The sequence below is a fragment of the Mus musculus genome, chromosome 5, assembly GCF_000001635.26.
Source record: "Mus musculus strain C57BL/6J chromosome 5, GRCm38.p6 C57BL/6J".
Lineage (NCBI taxonomy): Eukaryota > Metazoa > Chordata > Mammalia > Rodentia > Muridae > Mus > Mus musculus.
In genome coordinates, this window is record NC_000071.6 from 94,608,057 (window position 1) to 94,630,983 (window position 22,927).

Here is a 22,927-nt window from a genome sequence, read left to right on the forward strand (position 1 = left end):
TACCCATAGGAGGTGGAAACTTTGAGTACCCGATATGCAGAATGAGCATCATGATGTTTGGGATACATGGACTGGAATTGCTGGTGCTAGCTGCTCAGGAGAGACCAAGATCCAGAAGTAGGTAGAAGAGCCTGAGCAGGAAGCTGTACCAAATCCTACTGTGAAGGTGATAACTGCTGACTTCTGTTTTGGAAAACTTACAAATGAATGATGCACATACTTCTTGGATTGAGCCTAGGAAAGAAAAGTTTGCTTGCAATCCTGAAGTAAAATGTTGACATCTTCATTTTTCAAAGGCCAGCTTTGACATCCAGGGCAAACTGAGGCTGTGCATAGAGTTGGTAGCTGATCACCCAGCTGACTTTTCTCTGAAGGAGCAAAGGTTGATTCTATGGGGTTGGCAAGAAGCAATCTGTTGCCAGCAAAATACTCAGTGGGACTGGCAAGAAGTGTTGATGGATCATACATAATTTCTCTCTCTCTCTCTCTCTCTCTCACACACACACACACACACACACACACATAATTTACATACATATTTTCTCTCTCTCTCTCTTTCTCTCACACACACACACACACACACACACACACACGGTGGATGAAGTAAGCTTCACAACCTTCAACTTTGTACATATACATACATACACATTTGATGGGTGGAGCAAAGCTCCAACACTCTTTTTCTTCCACAGCCTATATATCCCAGCTATATCTTCCAAACATTACAAAAATAACAGTGTACTTATAGTCTATGGTTTAAATGAAAGTTTACAATGAGTATACTAAGAGAAAATATGTTTCCCAACACCTTCACATGAGCCAATATTTTAAGTATTATTAATAAAATTATTATTCCCAAGAACCTAATTACATTTGTAACTAAGCAGCTTGAAATAGATCAGCAATGTGTAAGCAAACAAGGTAGTTTTTCTTTTTTTCTTTTTTCTTTTTTTTGTTTGTTAAATGTCAATAATAAAATAAAAAATATTTACTTATATTTTTTCTTCCAAACAACTATTTTCACTTTAATTATAAATAACTGTGGAAGCATTTGTAGCTGATAGGAAAACTGTCCACAGCATTTCCGATAATGCCATTCCTAACTTATGGGAAACAGTCTCTTGTTCTTCAGTTCAATTTACTTTGGTTCTTTAAGGGAGTAGCTTATATAAACATTGTATTAGTGTAAGATTGAAGCTTTTCTGATGGGACTGAGACAAAGGTCTCTAGTGTTCTCTCTTCACAGAGATATCATAAAAGCAATTTCATCCTCGATCTTGTCAATGTTTCTCTACTTTAAGAGTACAATTCTTTTGTACTAAGATATGATGATGATTTTTGGATGTCCTCAGTTTCTGTAGCTAAGTCTCCCTTTCCATTTCTTATTTTGTTCATTTGGATTCTTTCTCTATGGCCTTTAGTTAGTTTGGCTAAGGGTTTATCCACTTTATTGATTTTTCTCAGTCAGCTCTTGGTTTTGTTGATTCTTCATATCATGCATTTTGTTTCTTTTTTTGTTCTTGGATATTTTATTTGTTTACATTTCAAAAGTTTTTTTCCTTTCCAGGTCTCCCTTTTGGAACCCTCCTTTCCCATTCCCCCTGCCCCTGCCTCTATAAGGGTGCTTCTCCACCCACACAGAGCATGGGTGCTCTGGGTCAATATCTTAGAAATGATATGCCCTAATCCACTTTCCATACATATTTCTTTATTTTTGAGTCAGTCTGACATAGACTAACCTAGCCTGCAGCCAATTATGAAGCTAAGGCTAGCTTGAATATTTACCCTGATGCTACCACCCCTGAATCCTGAGACAGGAACTGTGGACCACCAAACCAGCAGTGAGATCAGTTTCTGTGGAACTGCATTCTTTTTGTTTGTTTGTTTTTGTTTTGTTTTTCGAGACAGGGTTTCTCTGTATAGCCCTAGCTGTACTGGAACTTACTTTGTAGACCAGGCTGGCCTCAAACTCAGAAATCTGCCTGCCTCTGCCTCCCGAGTGCTGGGATTAAAGGCATGTGCCACCACGCCTGACATGGAACTGGATTCTTTTAAGGAGAAATTGGAGAGTAAAACGCACCTTTAATACTGCAAGTTACTGATTGAAATGAGAGGTCCAAATTCAAAGGCCATTGAAAACCTTGCTGGAGACTGGGCTTGATATATTGCCCTCTTGCCTTCACATGGAAAGAAGAGGGAGGAGTATCAGGAGTACACAGCTGTCTTACTGCAGAGGCAGCTCATACATGACAGCCTGTGTCAACAGCAACAAAGAGCCCAAAGAAGCTAGTAAAGAGACTGATTCCCTGGATGAAGTCACTGTCTGGTCTCTCAGACACTGAGTGCTCTACTAACCTGGTTCCATGTGTCCACACCTTGACCAAATGGGCAAGCACCCATCTCATGTCTACAGGCTGTCTCTAAGATAGGCATGTGGCCCAAGATGACACCAAATATTTTTCTTTCCTCATATAAAGACATTTCAGGCATTGGTTTTAAATGATGTTTACTGGTATGAGAAGATGAGGCAGGAGATTTGTAAATTTAACCCAACATGATCTGAAGAATCAATGGCCCCAGAAAAATATTTCTGAGGGATTGCAAACCCTCTTAGGTAGACAAAATTATCAGCCAGGATAGGCTACAAAGTAAAACCCTCTGGAAGTAAAGCATCTTACAGAAATGAACAACTGGATGAGTTGATCAAAATCAACCTGAGATGTACCTCAGTGGTTCTATGCTTGCTTGGCATAGATGATGTCTTGGGGCTCCATCTCACATATTGTGAAAATAATTTGAAATTTTCAAACTTGATGGTTCAGCTCAGTGACTAATTACCACCATAGCTCAAGTCTAGTTACTGGTCTTTCTCTTTCCACCATGGGTAAACTAAGGATATCACGAATTGCTATAGGTAAAGTACTTGGAGGTATAGAATAGCAATGAATCAAAAGTTTATTTCACATACTGAAAATATTTGGAATTACCTTGAAATTTTCATTCTCAATTTTTTTATTCATTTGTTTGGTGTGTGTATGTGCATGTTAATGTATTTGTGTATTGTAGATTCTTTAGAGAGAAACTCATCATATAGGACTGTTGAGCAATAATAAGGGTCCCAAACACTGTCTTAAAAAGGACTGACAGTCAAATAGACAGATATTGTTCTAGGACAAACTACTAGTATTCTTTCACACTTCTAAGGTGCAGGCTTCAAACTAGAGAACAGAACAAACTGGGCTACTGGTCCCCAATTAAGCTCAATGAAAACACCTGAAACTTCACACATTCTCTTCACACTATGGTAGAGGGGAATACCATTGGAGGCACACAAAACTCTGGGAACTGCTACTGACCAATATCATTTTAATCAATTACTTCATTTTTCTGAAACCTGTGTGAAATGGTGTGACTTTCTCTAAGATGTTCTCAATTTTGTGTATATGCAGATTTATTGTACATATGGTGCTTGTAAATGCTAGGATCCACAGATTTCTGAAGAAATGGGATTAACACCTGAAGCCTGAGTTCCAGCTGGAGGCATCTGATGATAGTTCTGAAATCAAATTCTTCCCTCTTCTAAAGCAACATGTACTATTAAAACATGGCTCATTGCCTTTTTGGGCTCATGAACTTTTGTTTGTTGATTTGTTTGTTTTTCTGAAGAGCATGAAAGGAATTTTCTGTGAGCAAACTTCCAGCAGGTTCACAGGTTCCAAGCAACAAGGCCTGTGAAGTTGACAGGCAGACAGGGACACAGGGTGAGAGGAAGGAAGGAAAAAGGAGTGTGAGAGACACAGAGATTGGGTTTATAAATTTTTTTACCACCGGCCAACCTAGATATCCATATGTGAACCACCATAGCTGATAACTTTATCCACCTACCCCAGATATTGAATCATGACATGCTAGCATCCATGTGTTCATTTTGACTCTCTCCAGAGGATATTTGCTCAAAATGCTTAAAGTTAGATATATTATTCTACTCAGACGTTCAGGAATAACATCTAAAAAAGCACCCATGTTCTATTTATTCAATTATATATTACAGTGAAGAACAAAAAGTTTACAAGTCCATGACAAAGGATCTAGTTAATCTGTCCCAGCAGAGTCCACTCAAAACATCCAAGTTGCCTTTGCCAGTCCACAAGTCTGCTCCCCATGTCAAGCTTAGCCTCCAAAATCCCAATTATTGTACATCCTTTCCTTTCCAAGTATCTGTACATTGCCTGAAGTCAGTCTCTGAGCACCCCAGATGAGAGATGTGTCTCAAGACTGTCATTTATTCACATGCAGAAGTTCTGAATCCATGTTCACCGCCAGCAAAAACAAAGTCTACCCCCCTGACCATAGACACAGGGCTCGCCACATTTGTGGCATATACGTGTAGCAAAAGAGAGGCTCTTGGGCTGCCTTATTGCCCTTAGTGTATCCATGAGTTCCTGACAAAGTTGGGCAAATCTTTCTACAGAGACATGTCCCAACTCATTATAACACTCCAGAGGGGCAGGGTACTGTTCCACATTCATCTTGTTCCAGTTGGCTGTTTGCTGTAAAAGGTCCTTCAGGATGGGCATGGAGAAGTCATTGTTGTACAAGTTGATCTTGGTGAGCTGAGAGCATCGTATGAAGGAAGGTAGGAGTGCATTGAGCTGAGAGTCCTTCAGCTTACATCCCTGCAAATTCAGAGTCTCAAGAGTTTTTGCCACTTTCTCTAAGAGACCTCTCAGAGGCATCACATCCAAAATCTGTAAGACCATGCCTTTCATCTCCAGATGTTTTAGCTGAAAGAGACTCTGACAGCAAGAGAAGGAATCCAAGTCTGACTGTGAAATTTGGTAGTGAGTGATGGAGAGGGACTCCAAGGGTGTCATCAAGCACCTAGGAATAAGTGAGACCAGATGGTTAATTCTGGCAAGTGGTGATGGAGAGCGTGGAATGCAGTTTACACAGTTGTAGAAGGGACCAGGTGACCCAAGGTCACCCACACTTAATCTGCTCGCTTCAGTCCCACACAGAAAACCAGTTTTGCCCATAAGACACGTAGAGGAAGTTCTGTGACAAAAGAGTCCTGACAGGATCTAGGGACATTACATGTGGGCTCATTTAAAGCTGCATTTCATCCAAGTTTCTGAACAGTCACTCTTGCTATCCCTTACAGTTCCACACAATCCCTCATATCCCTTGTACTCCACAGTACTGGGGCTCAAAACCATGGGAAAGTAGGGGAAGATATTAGGCTGTTCCCACAGATCTTAGCACAGAGCTAACCTCCTCACTTTGATGGTCTCCCCCAGCTCCTAACTACAACCTTAACTCTCTGTTCCCTTCTGATCATTTTGTTTGTTTGTTTGTTTGATTATTTTGTTCCTTTTCTCTAGATAGGATTTCTCTGTATAGCCGGGCTGTCCTGGAACTCACTCTGTAGACCATGCTGGCCTCGAACTCAGAAATCCACCTGCCTCTGCCTCCCAAGTCCTAAGATTAAAGGCATGTGCCACAACTGGCCAGCACTTCTGATCATTTTGTTGGCTGTGATTCCAAGAAGAATTACAGTCTCTTCTGATCAGATCTGTGCTACTCCTTACCTCCCTTCAGTCTTTTGCTTCAGGAGTAATTATTTGAGACTTTGAATCAATACACATAACGGCCATATTCTAAAAGGTCACTAAAAATTTTTCCAGGTGGCTGACTGTCAGGCATTGTACATGAATAATCCTTAAAACGGACAAAAAAAATTCTCTGCTAGGTAACCCAGATCTCCATCCTTGCTTACCTGAAGACCTGACTCATGTGGTCTGTGAGAAAGTGGACACCTTGCATGGAGAGATGCTGGAGACAATTGAATTTGGAGAAGATAGAAACGAAATCCTTGACACACTTATCTTCTCTGTCTCCTGTCCTATTGGCAATCTTGAAGACATTCTTATAGAGGGGTGCCAGGAGAAGTTTGCGAAGATTTCTCATCTGCCCTAAGCAGGGAGCAAAACGGGCCAGATTAAACACATTCCACTCAGTGTTCAGTTCGAATTCCTCGATGTGCTCTGGATGAAAGACATTCAAAATCTCTAAGACAAAGTCCACGGGCATAGCCCAGATCTTCATGTTTATACAGCACAAATGTAGGGAGTCCTTTCTCTGCTGGGCCCACTTCAAGAAGTATGCTTGTGTTTCATCACGGCGGGGCCTGAGGCACAGGTCTGCTACCACTTTCAGCTGCTTCCTCCGTGCATATCTGCGAAGGACCTTCACTACTGTAGGCTTCTCATTCAAGGACTCTGAAGAACAGCTACCATCCTCTGCACCAGCCCATATGTCCCAGAAGGCATGGTGCACATTCCTCAGGTCCAGAACCTGAAGTTTTCCCCTGTCGGGAGTGAAACATGTCAAATGTCAGCAGACGTGACTACCCACAGTCAGCTTTGACTACCTGACTCTAAACTCAAGTCTCCCCCACTTTGGTAAGGTATAATTTCTTTAAAGAGAGTGCAATGTGCACACAAGCATGCTACAGAATCTTTCCCTGAGCTGCATGTGTAGACCTGACCACTTTCCTTCCACTAAGGTACTCTTTATTTCTCCTTAGTCCCATTAATAGTGGTTGTGGGAAAACCAGGAATAAGCTCATTCTAGAGGCTACTTAGAGTAAGCTGTAATCCACTGACAACTGTCAGTTACAACTGTCCTTAGTCCAAGAAGACAATAGCTTCAAGGTTCCTGCACCACTGTCTGATGATCCCATCGGAAGCCATTCTCCCTGAACCCACAATCTCTGTGTACCCAAATGATCCCTGAAAGACAACTTGATTATTACGCACCTGGGGTGAGATTCTCTTGTCAGTTGCATGTCTATTCCATCTAGCACAGCCTGCAAGGTCTCCAAGTTAGGTGACTTCATCAAAGCCCCCACAGGGAGACAGGGAAAAGTCCAGGCTGCCACGATTGCCTTCATGAGCTTCTTAAGTCTGCCAGCAAAGGCCTCCTTGAACAGAGCTGGGAAGAGCAGAAAAGGCACCTCCTCCAGACAGAACAAGGCCAAAGCCTCATCTCTCAGCAGAGCCTGCAATGCCAGATTCTGGAGAGTGGACGGAGTCTGAACAGTCATCCTCTTCGGTCTCCAGTCAGAAGGCTCCTTGGGAAGGATTCAGAAAAAAATATACTTTCAAGACAAAGTTTGTAAAACTTCTTCACCATTACATCAACCACTAATCTTCAGAGTTACTACTCTGACAGTGACAGAGAAATCAATTTACCTCTTCAACCTAAACTGGTGGTGGAAAGACAGACTCCCACAACCGGGGTCTTTCTAAAAACCAAATGAGCACATAATTTTCAAATCAAAATACTTTTTGTGTTACCCTATCTCAAAAACATTCTTAAAAAAATATTCCAGGGGCTGGTGAGATGGCTCAGTGGGTAAGAGCACCCGACTGCTATTCCGAAGGTCCAGAGTTCAAATCCCAGCAACCACATGGTAGCTCACAACTGTCCGTAACAAGATCTGACTCCCTATTCTGGTGTGTCTGAAGACAGCTACAGTGTACTTACATAAAATAATAAAAAAAAAATTCGAAAATCAAACAAAACCAACCGACTGACCAACCAACCAAACAAACAAACATAAATCCTTGTGATGCAGATCAATATTAATTCCCAGTAAGCAGAATGACTTCAGTACATTTCTACAATTTTTAGGGTTTCCTGGGTCTGGTAAGCAGATCATGTACACAGAAGAAAGCTATGTGGAAAAGATGAAACGCAAAGCCTAAGACAATACATATGCATAACTCAAAAGTTTCACTCGAGCAATTGGGCATTGAAGAAAATCAAAGATACATGGTGTACAGGTCTACAGTGTGAGCCAGAGCCTGTCTCTCACTCTCACACACATACACACACACAAATTCAGTGAAGAAGAAACCTGAAGGAACAGTTTAGTCAGAATGAACTGCTTTCCAGCTTCCCAGGAGCCACATGGCCAGTTCTAAGAGAGTTTGAACAAGATACAGAATACTTGTCTCAAAAAATTATATGAAACACACTAATGAACTATGCAAGCTATAGAAATATATCAGTGATGCTACAGAAGTATGTCGGTGATGAGTCTAAAAATTCAATTGGAATGAAACCCAAGGTCTTTAACCTGTTCCTCTAAAGAACTCTAAACTTCTCTACATCAAACTGCATTACCCAAGGAAAAACCAGTACATACCAGTTGAGCACTGCAGATAGGTCTCCAAGTCCCAGCTGCACCAGGCAGTTATCAGGCTGCAGGTCTCTGAGTGTGTTCTCTGGATCAACTGGAGCCTTTATATACCTCTGTGCTAACCCCTCCCTATTTTAGCCACACCCTCCAACCAAAACTGGAATTGGATTTCCTGGTTTAATCTCCACCCTTCAAATTCCAGATCAAAGATCTAATCATTTCATCGGTTAAATCAGAAGGAATTGTATTCACATACTCTCCACTCTTCCTCATCCCCCCCCAAAGTTTCATGGATAAATATGAACATTCCACTTGTTAATTAACCATATAACATCAAGTTTTTTGATTTGTTCTTTCATTTACTTAAGGTTTACTTAGTTTTCAATTTGTTCCAGGGATCTTGTCATGCTCAGAAGCCAAGGGTGTTTTAGAAGTCTAATTCTAGAAATTCTTCTGCCTCAGAATCCTTCTTATTGCTAGGATTACTGTTATGAATAAACACATCTGGTTGGATTTCATTCATGGGACCAGAGTCATTTTTAGTTTTCATCAGCTAAGGGTTTAATCTGTTATTGATCAGAGACATACCATAATTCAAAGGTATTCTTTTTAGCTGGATTTGGGACAGAATACAGAGTCAGAGTTAGGAATAGGTACTGGAGCTGAAGGGCAGGAGTGGATGCTCTGTCAGTAAACTGCAGCAGCAGCCACGCAAAAGGTAGGGTAGGAGCAAGGCTTGATTCCATTACTATAGTGGCCAGGGTGTTGTGTGTGTACTCGGTAGGGAGCTACCCAGCATTCAAGGATTCCTCTCTAAAACTCTCTGTGCAACAGACAAGATGGGGCATGCTGGTAAGCTCAAAATTGGAAGTGGGAGGTAGGAGGCTCATTTGAATGTCATCTTCAGCCAAACTGTAAGCTGAAGTATAGTCTGATCCCTAAAAGACCTGCTTTCTAAATGGACAAAGGCAAACATGAACAAGAAGGTGTGAGGGAGATGGTGCCCTTGGCTGCTCAGGCAACTTAGATTATGACAAGTTGGATCAGCCCAACAACATTCCTCAGGGATGTGGGTCTTGGGTTGGAGACTTGGCTTAGAAAGAAGGAACACCTGTCAACCTTCTATTCCTATCATCTACATGGTGGCTTGAAATGATCTGTGACTCCAGTTCCAGCAGTTGTGAAACTGCGTTCTGACCTTCTAGGGGAGCAGCCATGAGAGGGCTGCCCATTCATAGTTGTAGGCAAAGCACCCCTACACATAGAACAAATCTTACTAAAACAATATATTTATACTGAGAATGGCAGCATACACATTGATTCCCTCCCCTCAGGAGTCAAAGTTTGACTGATTCAGGGAGTTCAGAGCTACCCTTATCTTAATAACTAAACCCCAACCAGTGAAATCTATGGAGTGAGGATCTTTCACAAAATTAAACCAGAGCTGGGCAGGGTGGCACAGGGCATAAATCCCAGCACTACAGTAAGAGGCAGGAGCATCTTTGATTTCGAGGCCAGACTGCTCCTCAGAGTGGCTTATGGGACATTTAGGGCTCTTAAACAAAGAGACCCTGTCTAAAAACAACAAAACAAACACACAAACAAGATGAAATTTCCCAGATGGTGCAGGTACAGACTTAAAACCCAGGATTAGGTAGGTAGATGCAGGAGAAGTTCTGAGGTCAAGGTTACTCTAGTATACAACTTGAGTTCAGAAAGAACCAGAGAAGGGTAAACTGACCAACCCTGTCAAAAATCAATCAAACAAACAAACAGACAGAGAGACAAAAACCAAACAAAAAAGTACCCAAAACACAAAATAAAATTCTTAAATTAACCTCAAGGGAGCTTAAGAGCCAGTGAGATGGCTCAGAGGGGAACGGCACTTGCTGTCAAGCCTGAGTTCAGTAGTGGTACCCACAGCTGTACTGACAGAGACCACTTCAGTTTACAGTCCACCCACTCTACATGCACACTCCCTAGCTGATCCACCAATTCACAAATGAACTAAGACAGTCAGCATGTACAGAAGAGCAGGAGAGCTATCAAGGGTGGTGGTGCAAGTTTCAGTGAACTGATGAAGGATGACCCCCAAACTACATAATGTAATTCTGTGTCTCCCATTCAAATACCAACAATGGGAGCTGGGTGTTTGATTGGCAGCTCAGCCTCTTGTTCTGGCTTCATGAATTAAAATATCTGCAGTAAAACTCCTTGGGTCAAGAAAAAAAGGCTTTCTCCAAAATGCTAATGAGATCTCCTTGGAAAAGAAAGAAGAAATCCAAAGTAGAAAGAAAGATTTTCAGAGTAAAATGGGACCAAGAGAAAAGAGACTTTGAGCTGGATGGGGCTCATGACCAGGGAATTCCGGAGCCTAGGGGCATTGACCTTGCTGAGTTAATAGGCACTACAGTTTTTAATGAAAGAGCCACAGGTACCACTGTCTAGAGATAAAGACAATGACCCGCCTTTTCATTGGATATTTTCTTTATTTACATTTTCAAATATTAGCCCCTTTCCTGGTTTCCCCTGTGAAAAACATCCTTCCCCTATGCCCTCCCCCTCCCCCTGCTTACCAATCCACCCACTCCTGCTTCCTGGCCCTGCCATTTCCCCACACTGGGGCGTATATACAGATAAGTGGATATTAGTCCAGAAGACTAGAAGCTCAGAATAGCCAAGATAAAATTAACAAACCACATGGAACTCAAGAAGAAGGAAGACCAAAGTGTGGATCTTTTATCTATCTTAAAGGGGGTGGACAAAAGGGGGGAACATGGAAGGAGATACAGACTCAAAGTGTGGAGTAGAGACTGAATAAACGACCATCTAGAGACTGGCTCACCTGGTGATCCATCCCATTTACAGTCACCAAACTCAGACACTGATGTGTACACACTTTTTCAGCATGTATAAACAATGTCACACATCAGAGTTGGAATGGAGGCTTTGTATACATACCCAATGGTGGGCAAAAGCTTTCTTCAGGTCCAGGCTTTGTGCTCAATGGGAGACAATAGATCCCTGATCATATTATATTGCAATAAGTTTTTTTCTAGAGATTTTCTGAAATTGACCTGTGTTCCTCTGAGCAGCTTGTCCAGGCTGTCCTTGGGGAATTTCATGCACAGTAGAATCTGTTGTTTGGGTAGTATTGTTGCACCAAGGTTCAAGGAGCCCTGTCCTGGTGAGGTTGACCTTCTGTTCCATGCTCATCAGAGTAGAAGAATGGAAAGTCTCAAAGTTTTTCTTGATCTGGTGTGTTTCTTGTTTGTTTGTGGGGGTTTTGGGGGGTATTTTTTACATCTGTCTTTGTTTGAGGGTTTCCTCTGGACCTGACTGTGGCTGAGATCCTGTTACTAAGCACTATTCTCTGTTTGGCCATGAAACTTCTAACCCCCTTGCTATTCAGGTGCCCAGAGCTTTTATTCTGGTAGCTTGGTGCTCTCTATCACCTATGCAGATATAGCAGATGCTTCAACAACCGTGCCTATAGTATTTAGCCATTCACATCTTCCTAGCACACACAATTCCTTTCTTTTTCACCTCTGAGCCACACCAGTAGGACCTGGGAAGGAACATTGTGAGGGTCACACCAACACCTGTTTGTTGCCCAAAGCTATGAGCAACCATTTTCTTCCTTGACTGACAGTTGAATTTAACAGGCAAAATCCAGAGACTACAGACTCAAAATCCAAAGGAACTGATGATCTTGGCCTCTCCCATTGATTTTCCCCAGAAATGTGGCTGTCACAGGACAATGGTCACATCTAGCCTTGATCCTCAACCTTTGCATATCTTGAAAATCTCTACCAGATGTGCCTACAGAGTAACCTCAGGGGTCATTCCAGAATCACTTCTTCCAGGGGGAGAGCATCAATGACACTGGTTCCTATGAAAGTACAGAATATAGATCAGTTTCCTTCCAGTCCAGTGTACACAACGAAAAGGCTTGCTAGCTACAAGTCTTGGAACAACTTCTCTTGAGGCACTTTCCTCAAGATTGGGTCTCATTCAAGGAGCCACTGGCCTTCTCCATGTTGTGGGTTCTCTCATGATCAAGAGTTCTATAGCTCCCAATTTTCAAGCTTCCAAAACTGTACTACCTCACTTATCAAGTCTGGATACTGAGATCCTTTCCTGTAATGAACCCCCATGCTATTCGTTATGGCTGCCTAGGTGAAATAGTCCTCATTTATAACCCTGTCTACACGCAAATTAAAGAAGATACTATCTCTGCCTCTTTGTGTAGTATGAGCCTTCAACCTGTCTAGTTCCTATCTCAGTGGCATTATCTGTAGACAATGTGCTAAGCTGGCACTCCTTCATGTTAATCAGATATGGGATAAAGAGATGGTTCAGGAGTTAGGAGCATGGGGGACAAAAACACAGGAGCTGACACACAAAAGCTAGGATATGTACCTGAGGTATCTGTTAGAGAAGCCAGTGCTCTAACTACTCAGTCATATCTCCCTCCCCTTTTCTTTGCGTCTCCCTTACTGAAATATTTTTTTTTCATACATCGTGTTATGATTATGGTTTCAACTCCCCCAACTCCTCTGAGGTCATTCCCACATTATTTTCCATCTCAATCCACACCCTTTGTATCTCTCCTGAGAAAAGAAACAGGCACTTAAAGAATCCAGAAACATGTGTGGCAGAACACAAGTGTACTGCCAGGACAGGGGAGGAAGAGGCAGGACCACCTCCAGCCTGGCCTAGCAAGTGAGTTACAGAACAGTTTAACATACAATGAGACCCTGCTTGAAAAACAAACAGAGAAATGAACAAATAAACCAAAAGAGCAACAGAAAATCAAAAGAAAAGAAAAACACACAACTTGGAACAGGACAATATAAATAAGCCAACAGAAAAAGAGAGCCAACCCATCAAAAATATAAAGTAGAATCATCAACAACAACAGCAAAAAAAATCCCAAAGAAATACAGAATACATTCAAAAACACAGAAATCCCAGAAAAACAGAAAGAATTTATAATCTAAAAGCAGAACAATATAAATAAACAAAAGTGTATAACACAACTTTCTAACACTCAGATCTGCTAAATTGTCTTTGAGTTTGTTTTGTTTCCCTCCTACAACTGGTTAATTAGTCTTCTTTTAAGAGTAGGATTTGCATTCAACAGAAAATTTCCATTTAACTCCAGGCAGTGGTGGTGCACATCTTTAATACCAGCATTTGGGAGGCAGAGGCAGGCAGATTTCTGAGTTCAAGGCCAGCCTGGTCTACAAAGTGAATTCCAGGACAGCCTGGCCTACACAGAAAAACCCTGACTCAAAAAACCAAAAAAAAAAAAAAAAATTCCATTTAACAAGTTTAGTGTTTCATTTGGAAGACTTTACTTTATAGATTGGAGACAGCTTCTGGGTTCGGAATGGGAGCTTCTCTCAATACTGTCATGAGGTAGAATCTGTGCATGCCCTGTGCCCGCTGCTTCAAGCTCTCTAAATTCATATGTGCATCAGTTCTGCTGTGTTTTAGAAGGCCTTAAGGTATCTTCAGTAGAACGATGGCTACTATGAACATAGTCAAGCAAGTATCTTTGTGGCATTGTGGGTCCTCTTTGGCTTTCTGTCTGTGAGTGGTAAAGCTGGGTCTACAAGGTAGATTGAATCTCAGTTATTTGAGAAACTGCCAGATTGATCTTACAAGTGGTTGTGCAAGTTTGGACTCTCTTCAACAATAGAGATGTGTTCCTCTTGTTCCATAACCTCCCCACATGAGCTGTGAAATGAGGTTGAGAGCTCCGATTCAATCACTGAAAAGGTTGCATGTTACAAATACGATTAAAAGGGTGGAGTTTAATCATTTACTCCAATTCCAGTTTGGGATTGGTGGGTGTGGCTACAAAAGGGAGTGGTGAGCAGAGAGGTATATAAAGGCTTCACTGGAGCCAGAGAACACATTCAGAGAACTGCAGCCTGAATAACTGTCTTGTTTGACCAGCACTCAGAGACCTGTCTACAGTGTTCAGAACTAGTAGGTAATGATATTCCCCTGGGTCATGCGGTTTGATGTAGAGACATTTAGACTCCAAGTTAGGACAAAACATGTTAATTTTTTCTTCTTAGAGGAATACATTGAACACCTGGGATTTAATTTCAAATGAAGTTTTAGCTTCATCACAAACGTATATGTTAACCAGGTGATTTCATTATTATGGTTGATTTTCTATTTTGTTTAAGTTGTCCTACAAATGGCCATGTGGCATTGGGTAGGGTGAAAAGCAATAACCTTTTGACTCATAAGACTCCTCAGTATTAACATTACTAGTGTGTTCCCTCACATTTCCATTCACTCAAATGTTTGTGCTTGTTTTTGTGAGTCACTGGCTCACCTGGAGACCAGGGGACCATGTGTCTTTGAACACCTTTAACTCACAATAGCTGGAGTTACACTTGGAGTGTCTTAATGTCTCACTCAATGTCTTACATTAGGCTTTGCTTTATATCGCTTTCACACAGCTTTGATTTTTTTGATATGGTCTGTATTTGGGACCTAGAAAACCCTGAAAATTATAGGAACCCATTGTCATCATCATGCTTAGTGGATCAATATTGATCCAAGACACAGGGTGTTGTGTGTGTGTGTGTGTGTGTGTGTGTGTGTGTGTTTACTGCTTCCATGATTGTTGTGTGTTGCATTTTTGTTTTGGGATTTTTTTTTCTTTTTTCTTTTTCCTTTTTTTTTGTTGATTTTTTAATTACATTTGAATTGTTGTTCTTTTTCCCAGTCTTTTCTTTGGCAGCCCCTGACCATCATCTATCCACTTTGACTCTAAGACAATACTCCCTTACACACACACCCAGTCCCCAACAAGCCTCCACAGGACCAAGCATCTCCCTTCCCATGGATATCAGATAATTCAATCATCAGCTACATATTTATCCAGAGCCGTGGATGCACCCGTGTACAAACTTTGGGTGATGGTTTCATCCGTCAGAGCTCTGAGGGGTCAAGTTAGTGGATATTGATGTTATTCCTATGGGGTTTTAATCTCTTTCACCTCTTCTGTTCTTCCCTAAGCCTTCCATTGTGTTCCCCTGGCTCAGTCCAATGGTTGCCTATAAGTGTCTGCAATTGTCTTACATGCTGGCACAGCCTCTCAGAGAACAGCTATACCAGGCTCTTATCTGTAAGCACATCTTGGCACCAACTATAGTGTCGGGGATTAGTGTCTGCTGATGGGATGGATCCCAGGGTAGGCAGTCTCTGGATGGTCTTTCCTTCAATCTCTGATTCATTTTTTGTCCAAGTTTTTCTTTAGATGGGAACAATTCTAAGTTAAAAATTTTGAGATGGGTGACTGGGCCCTTCCCTCACGTGGGGAACATGCCTATCCACTGAGGCTGGTCTCTTAAGGTTCTATCTCGCTTGTGCTGCACATGTTGTCTTGAGCCATCCACATTAAGTCCTGTGAGTCTTGCCAATTCAATATTACTTTCATTCTTTCTTTTTTTAAAGAGTGTGTCACATACAAAATTTTTGATCCAAAAATTATATACCCATTTGGGTGATAGAGAGGCTGCCATGATGACAGTGTGGGCGACTGTCTTTCTATGATGTCTTAGGATGAAGAGGTAAATTGATGTCTCTACCATTGCATGAGCAGTAACTCAGAAGCTTAGTGGTTGATGTGATGGTGAGGAAGTTTTATAAATATTCTCTTAAACGTATATGCATTTCTGACTCCTTCCCCAGGATCCTTCTGATTGGAGACCTTAAGAAGATGAATGTTCATACCCCACCCATACTCCAGAAGCTGGCAATTCAGACTCTGGTGAGAGAGCAGGCTCTAGGCATGTCTGATCTGGAGGAGATGGCCCATGGACTCTTCCCAGCACTTTTCAAGGAGGCCATTGATGGCAGATATATCAAGCTCATAAAGGCATTGGTTATAGCCTGGCCTTTCCACTGTCTCCCTGTGGGGGCATTGATGAGGACTACTGACCTGGAAACATTGCAGGCTGTGCTAGATGGAGTAGACATTCGTCGAACCATAGGGTTTCACCCCAGGTAAGCAATTTCCAAGTCCTGTAGAAGGGAGCAGAAGGAGTACACATTAGACATTGTCAGGGAGATTAGATCTGTCATAAATGGATCAGATGCTTCTGATGGCATCATCAGGCAGGGATACAGGGTTCTTGACAGCTACTGTTTACTTGTACTGAGCACAGTTCGATATGGATTAGCCTTGAATATGGACTAGAGTAAATGTGGCCTCACAGTGGAATGAGCCTATCCCTGACATTCCCACAAGAACTAATAATGTAAGTAAGGAGAAGTAAAGTGTACCTTATTGAAAGAAAAGTATTCATGTGTACAGAAGCACAGGAAAGCTTCAGTAGCAAGCCTAAGTCCAACTTGGATATCAGGTCCTGAAAAAAAATGTACACTTTAGCACGGAAGATAGACGAGTTTAGATATATGTAGTAAAAGCTAATTCAGGGTCTGCCATCATACTTATGTTTCACCTGCAGGAGGAAAAAACTACAGTTTCTCGACCTGAGGAATGTGCACCATAGCTTCTGGAACATATGGACTGATTCAGAAGACAGTGACTATTCAGCAGAGATCTTGGATGAAAAGAAAGCCCTGCAGGTCCGTCCCAGATATGCACTGAGGCAGCGTCTGAAGGTCACAGTTGACCTGTGCATCAGGTCCTGCCTTGATGAAGCACAAACATGGTTCTTGAAGTGGGCCCAGGAGAGAAAGGGCTCCCTATATTTCTGCTGTACAAAGATGAAAATCTGGACTCTGCCAGTAAAAGCTCTCAGACATATCTTCCACGTTTTTGATCCAGAGCACATCATGGAGTTAGAACTAAATACTGAATGGACTCTGTTAGAGTTGACACGTTTTGCCCCCTATTTTGGGCAGATGAGAAATCTTCACAAAGTCTTCCTGGCACCCCTCCACAAAATCGACTTCCATTTACCCAATAGAACAAGAGTCACCGAAGTCAAGTGTATCAACAAGTTTGCTTCTCAGTTCTCCAAATTCAACTGTCTGCAGCATCTTTTCATGTTCTGTGTCCATTTTCTCAGATCCCAGATGAATCAGGTCCTAGGGTAAGCCATGATGGAGAGCTGGTTCAGCTATCAGAGCAAATCTGTCTCTCTTTTCTTAAGGGTTATGGGGACATGATGCCAACCAGTCACTAGGAACAAATATTTAGAGACTCCAAAGACTGGAAGTTATGTCTTGTTTCCATGAATACTCAGTTATACAAGGGAATTTTTACAAGGTAAATCAGTGTCTCAAATGAGCACTCATGAAGTAGGAAAGTGATTTGAGGTAAAGAGTAGGTCAGATCTAGAAAGGATCAGTTGTATTTCTTCCTAGAATCATGGCCGCCCAATCAAATGGAAACTGAAGAGGAATGGAAGTGTGTAGTGAGAAGTCAGGGGACTCACAAGTACAGGGTAAACAGGAGCTATATGCTCAGATCTGTTAGAATAGCCTTCTATCATCACCCAGTTCCCATGGGTTAAATATTTTGAACACAGTAGTGCTGAATACATGGGACAGGATGTAGAGCTTGGGCTGTAAATGAGAGCAAGCATGACTGCAGAGGGAATGATAGAATGCAGATTCAGTGAACACACAGCAAATATTGAGATCCTGTCAGAATTCTATTGGGATGGAATTTCTTCTGTGTGCTATCTGGGATTAGGGGATGAACTGGTTCTCAGGTTTAGAGTGAGGCCAGGAGATAAATTATGAGGTTGACATGACTGAGCATTTTCCAACAGGAAGCATCATAGATGATATCCTTAATGACTTAGTAAAACTAATCTTGGGGCACCTGAGTCCTTCTACCACTCTGAATATCCCTGCCAAACCTCTCCAATGCCATTTGCCAGAATTAACCATCTGTCTCCTTTACCTCTAGGTGCTTGATGACACCCTTGAAGACCCTCTCCATTACTTACTCCCTGGTTTCACAGAGAGATTTGGATTCCTTTGCCTGCTGTCAGAGCCTCTTTCAGCTAAAACATCTGGAATTGAGAGGTGTGGTCTTACTGGATTTGGATCTTATGCCTCTGAGGGGTCTCCTCATGAAAGTGGCAGGCATTCTTGAGACTCTGGATTTGCAGGGGTGTAGAATGAAGGACTCCCAGCTCAGTGTCCTCCTACCTGCATTCAAACAATGCTCTCAGATCTCCAATATCAACTTCTACAACAATGAATTCTCCATGCCCTTCCCGAAGGACCTTTTGCAGCACACAGCCAACTGGAGCAAGATGAATGTGGAACAATACCCTGCCCCTCTGGAGTGCTATGATGAATTTGCTCAAGTCTCTGTAGAAAGATTTGCCCAAGTTTGTCAGGATCTCATGGATACACTGAGAGCAATAAGGCAGCCCAAGAACAGCTCCTTTGCTACAGATATCTGCCACACATGTGGGGAGCGCTGGGTCTTTGACCAGGTGGCCAACCTTTGTCATTGCTGGCAGTAAAATGGGAACATTCTGGATTGGAATAAAAATAAGGTTTGGGACACATGTCTTACCAAAAAAAATTGTATTTTCCATCTTCATTTGTAATAAAAAGAACAGAGAAAAAAATCTCACTCAGCCTAGTCATTATACCCCTTTTCTGTAAACTATCAATAAAATAATTTGTTACTCTGTATTTATTGAAATCTTAGAACATGATTTCTTTGTTTAAACATCATTGTTATTGTCTGAATTGAATAAAGCATCTAAATTAAAAGACTACAAAAATCACCCTCTGGAAAGAAGTAAAAAAGTACACATTGAGGCCAGGCATGTCAAAATTCACAATCTTGGGAAAGTGGATAAAGTTATCAGCTATGGTGGGAAATATATGAACTTCTAGGCTGGCCTAAAGTACAGAGGAAGAAAAAAAATAAAGAACATAACTCTCTCAGACTCGTTCTTTCTGTCTTCCCTCACACCCTTTCTCCCTGTCTGAATGTCCAATTCCCTGACCTTGTTCCTTAAGACCAGTGAACTCACCTGATATTTTCCCACAATTAACATGCTTTCATATTCTTAAAACAAACAACATGTAGATTGAGAGAGACTCTTCACTGGTGAAGAGCACATGCTGCTTTTGCAGATAACGAAAGTTCTGTTTCAGAGCTAATAACCAGGTGGCTGTCAAATGGAACTCAAGCTTCAGGTGCTAGGACCCTCCTTTCTGTCCTCTGTGGATCCCACCTTTCACATGCACAAATCCACATAATACACATGTAGCTATTCCACCAGCTGAAGAAGTCTTTAAATAAAAAAAGGACTCAATTTCACAAGGGAATAAAAAATGGCCCAATTAATTAAAATGGTGATGTTGTTCATTAGCACTTGTGTCTCTGTGAAGAGAGCATGTGGAGTTTTAGGCATATCCTTTGAGCTCCATTGGTGAGCAATATTGTAAGATGCTCTGAGCTCCAGAGTTTGAACTCTTTCACCATGGGTGAGTGAGAAGAAATTAGTAGTTTGTCACTCTGCAATATTTATTTCTGTATGGATTTAATGTATATTCCTCTTTTATTTGCATGTATCCTTGTATGATAGAAAAAGGCATCAGAACGTTGTATAGATGGTTGTCAGCTACCAGGTGCTTGTCTAGAGCTGAACTCCAGTTGTCTGAAAGACCAACCAGGACTCGTAGTTTTTGATCCTTACAGGCCCATGTTTGAGAATGGTAAGCACACTCATTGATAGAGAATCAAAAGGAATCAGGAATTTATTTTGCACAAAAGCTTACGACTTTGGCATTATCTTTAATTCATTACAATTCAAACATTTTGTGTACATGTGTGTGTTGCTGGTTTGCTTGATTGTTTCCTTTTTTTAGATAGTCACTATATAGATCAGCCAATGATAAAGCAATATACTGAGTCATTCTAAGAATGGTCAGGGGGCTGGTGAGATGGCTCAGTGGGTAAGAGCACCCGACTGTTCTTCCGAAGGTCCGGAGTTCAAATCCCAGCAACCACATGGTGGCTCACAACCATCTGTAACGAGATCTGACTCCCTCTTCTGGAGTGTCTGAAGACAGCTACAGTGTACTTACATATAATAAATAAATCTTTAAAAAAAAAAAAAAAGAATGGTCAGGATGAGCTTCATTTCATAGAATGTTTACCTAGCCATTCACAGGATCTGTGAACCAAATTAAAAGGGTATGATAATATGTAACAATTATCTCAGCACCCTCTAGGTTGAGAATTCAGAGCAGGAATTCAGTAGCATTCTATCTACTTATCTAATACCTAATATAAAAAATCAAAAACTTCCTCTTGATAGGGAGCTAGAGTCCCTGAGCACTTTCCTTTTGATGTCTCTTGACCTCATCTTATCCCTGATCAGGAAAGGAACAAAACCGTTCAAAATAATTAAATAAAAATCAAAATAATAAAAAAAACCTGAACAATTTCTATAGTATAGTCTTTACGCATATCTTGATCAGAGAAGAGAAAGAAACAATGTACAGAGGGAGAGAAATAAGAACTAAATATAACCTTACCTATTTATGTCTTAGGGAAATGTCTGACTGAAACAGCATTCTTTGTGTAATTGACATATACTAATTATCAGTTATAAGTACATACTAACTAAAGGCACCAAGCTTCAATCCAATGTTCAGAACTTTGTCTTATATCAAAATAATTGCATATTTCATGACTATTTAGTGTAATTATAAGTGGTTCATGAGAATATATGTTGCTAACATGTTTCAGGAAAAACTTGTTTCTGTTCAGTTTGTGGTGTGCAAAGTTTAAATGCTAACATGTCTAGCTCCATGTTTCTCATTTCTTTTTGTTTTCATTAATTCATTTATGTATTCACTTTATCACCTGATCACTTCCTGCCTGTCTTTTCCTCCCAGTTCTACCCTCTGACCTTTTCATCTCATTTCTTTCTGCCATTGTCCTCAGCAAAGGAGAGGCACACACTCCCCACCCCTACCAGGTTCCACACCACTTTGACACACCACGTTGCATCAGGACTAAATGCATCCTCACCCACTGAAGCCAGACAAGTCAGCCCATCAAGGGGAAAAGGTTCCAAAAGCAGAGAACAAAGTTCAAAAGGAGAAAACACCCAGTCTGATTTTTAGGAGACCCACATTTAAGACCAAGCTTCACATCTGTTCCATATGAGTAGGAGGCCTAGGTCCAGACCATGCATGCTCTTTGATCGGTAGTTCAGTCTGTGTGAACTCCCAATGGGTCCACATGACTTAGTTATGTAGGTCTCCTTCTGGAATGCTTGACTCTGTTGTAAAGCTCTGATGACCCTTAGCTAATGGGGACCCTCGAGTGAAGAACTCGTAAAAGGTGATGATTTCAAAGTCAAGAGAAATTTATTGTTCCAGTATGCTAGGATCGTCATGCACCTCAAGAAGAGGCCCCAAACCCACACGGCCCATTTGGCCAGTTTTTATACAGCAACTAGGCACAGTATGAATTTTAAACTGATTGGTCTTTAGGAAATGAGGTGGCAAGGACTTCTCTTGTCCATAGGTGACAATGGACGCTGTGCCCATGGGGAATCCTGAGAAATGTAATCCAGGAAGGGAGGGTGCTTACATGCTTCATGACCTCATCTGTCTTCCAGGAATGACTGGGTCCTTAAGCTCTGCTGTTTGGTCAAATTTGGTAAAAGCCCTGGGCTGATCTCTTCACCATCTGGCTCCCTCTATCCTTCCTCTGACTTTTCCACAAGACTCTGAGAATTCTGCCTAATTTTTGGCTGTGGGTATCCATCTGTTGCCATCAGGTGCTGGATGAAGCCACTCACAAGACAGTTATGCAAGGCTTCTGTCCTTAAGTATAACCAAGTATCATTAAGACTGTCAGAGTTTGGCTCTCTTCCATGGGGTAGATCTCAAGTTTGGTTAATCATTGGTTCTTTATTCCTTCAATCTCTGCTCTATCTTTATACCTGCATATCTTGTAGGCAGGGAAATTTTTGGATAGGAATTGGTGCATTGCTGTCCCCCTCCCTCCATTGGAAATCCTGCCTAGCTAGAGGTGGTAGTTACTTCATCTCTTTATACCCATCTGCTGGGCTCTCAGCCAAGGTCCCTCCCATATACTCCCAGCAGCCTGCTCCATCCCAGGTCTCTTGCTTTTCCCTGAAATGCCCCCACATGGATTGCTTTTCTATCTCCCAAATCTCTAAATCCCTTGGCCCTTCCCACCATACCTGATACCCCAAAATGTTTCTGTCCCTGTACCCTCACCTATACAGATCTCCCTAAGAAATCACCACTGATACCGATTTTATTTCCTCTTCCGAGTGAGATTCAATCACCTTACCTTTTGTCCTATTGTTACTTAGTTTGTTCGAGAATTTGGATTGTAGCATGGTCATCTTATACTCTATAAGTAATAATGCATTAACAGTGACTACATAACATGCAATTCCTTCTGGGTCTGAGTTACCTCACTCAGAATGATCTTTTCCAGTTTCATCCATCTGCCTGAAAATCATATAATATTCCATATTTTTAATAGATGACCAGTATTCCATGGCATAAATGTACAAAATATTCCTTATCCATTCTATGGTAGAGGGACAGGTGGGTTGTTTCAACTTTCTGTCTATTATGAATAGAGGTGCTATGTAGTTGAGCAAGTATCCTTGTATTATGGGGAAACATGTTGTGAGTATTTACCCAGGAGTGATATAACTGGGTTTTGAGGTAGAACTATTTGTGAGA

The 22,927-nt window shown here is 41.5% G+C and overlaps 2 protein-coding genes across 2 annotated transcripts in view; one reads left to right on the top strand and one right to left on the bottom strand.

The window, feature by feature from the left end:
• Positions 1 to 18,792, top strand: part of Pramel44 (PRAME like 44) — a 40,441-nt gene extending 21,649 nt beyond the window's left edge. Inside the window, exons 4-6 of the mRNA NM_001378724.1 lie at positions 15,929 to 16,243; positions 16,708 to 17,298; positions 18,123 to 18,792. Coding sequence (NP_001365653.1) covers positions 15,929 to 16,243; positions 16,708 to 17,298; positions 18,123 to 18,690 — 1,474 coding nt within the window. The 3' untranslated portion in view covers positions 18,691 to 18,792. The remainder of the gene's footprint in view (positions 1 to 15,928; positions 16,244 to 16,707; positions 17,299 to 18,122) is intronic.
• Positions 4,249 to 8,284, bottom strand: Pramel43 (PRAME like 43). The gene is made up of 4 exons (XM_001476310.5): positions 8,213 to 8,284; positions 6,819 to 7,132; positions 5,777 to 6,367; positions 4,249 to 4,881 (listed from the first exon to the last, which is right to left on the bottom strand). The coding sequence occupies exons 2-4, from the start codon at positions 7,103 to 7,105 to the stop codon at positions 4,314 to 4,316; spliced, it is 1,446 nt and encodes a 481-aa protein (XP_001476360.1). The 5' UTR covers positions 7,106 to 7,132; positions 8,213 to 8,284; the 3' UTR covers positions 4,249 to 4,313.
• Positions 18,793 to 22,927: the final 4,135 nt, after the last annotated feature.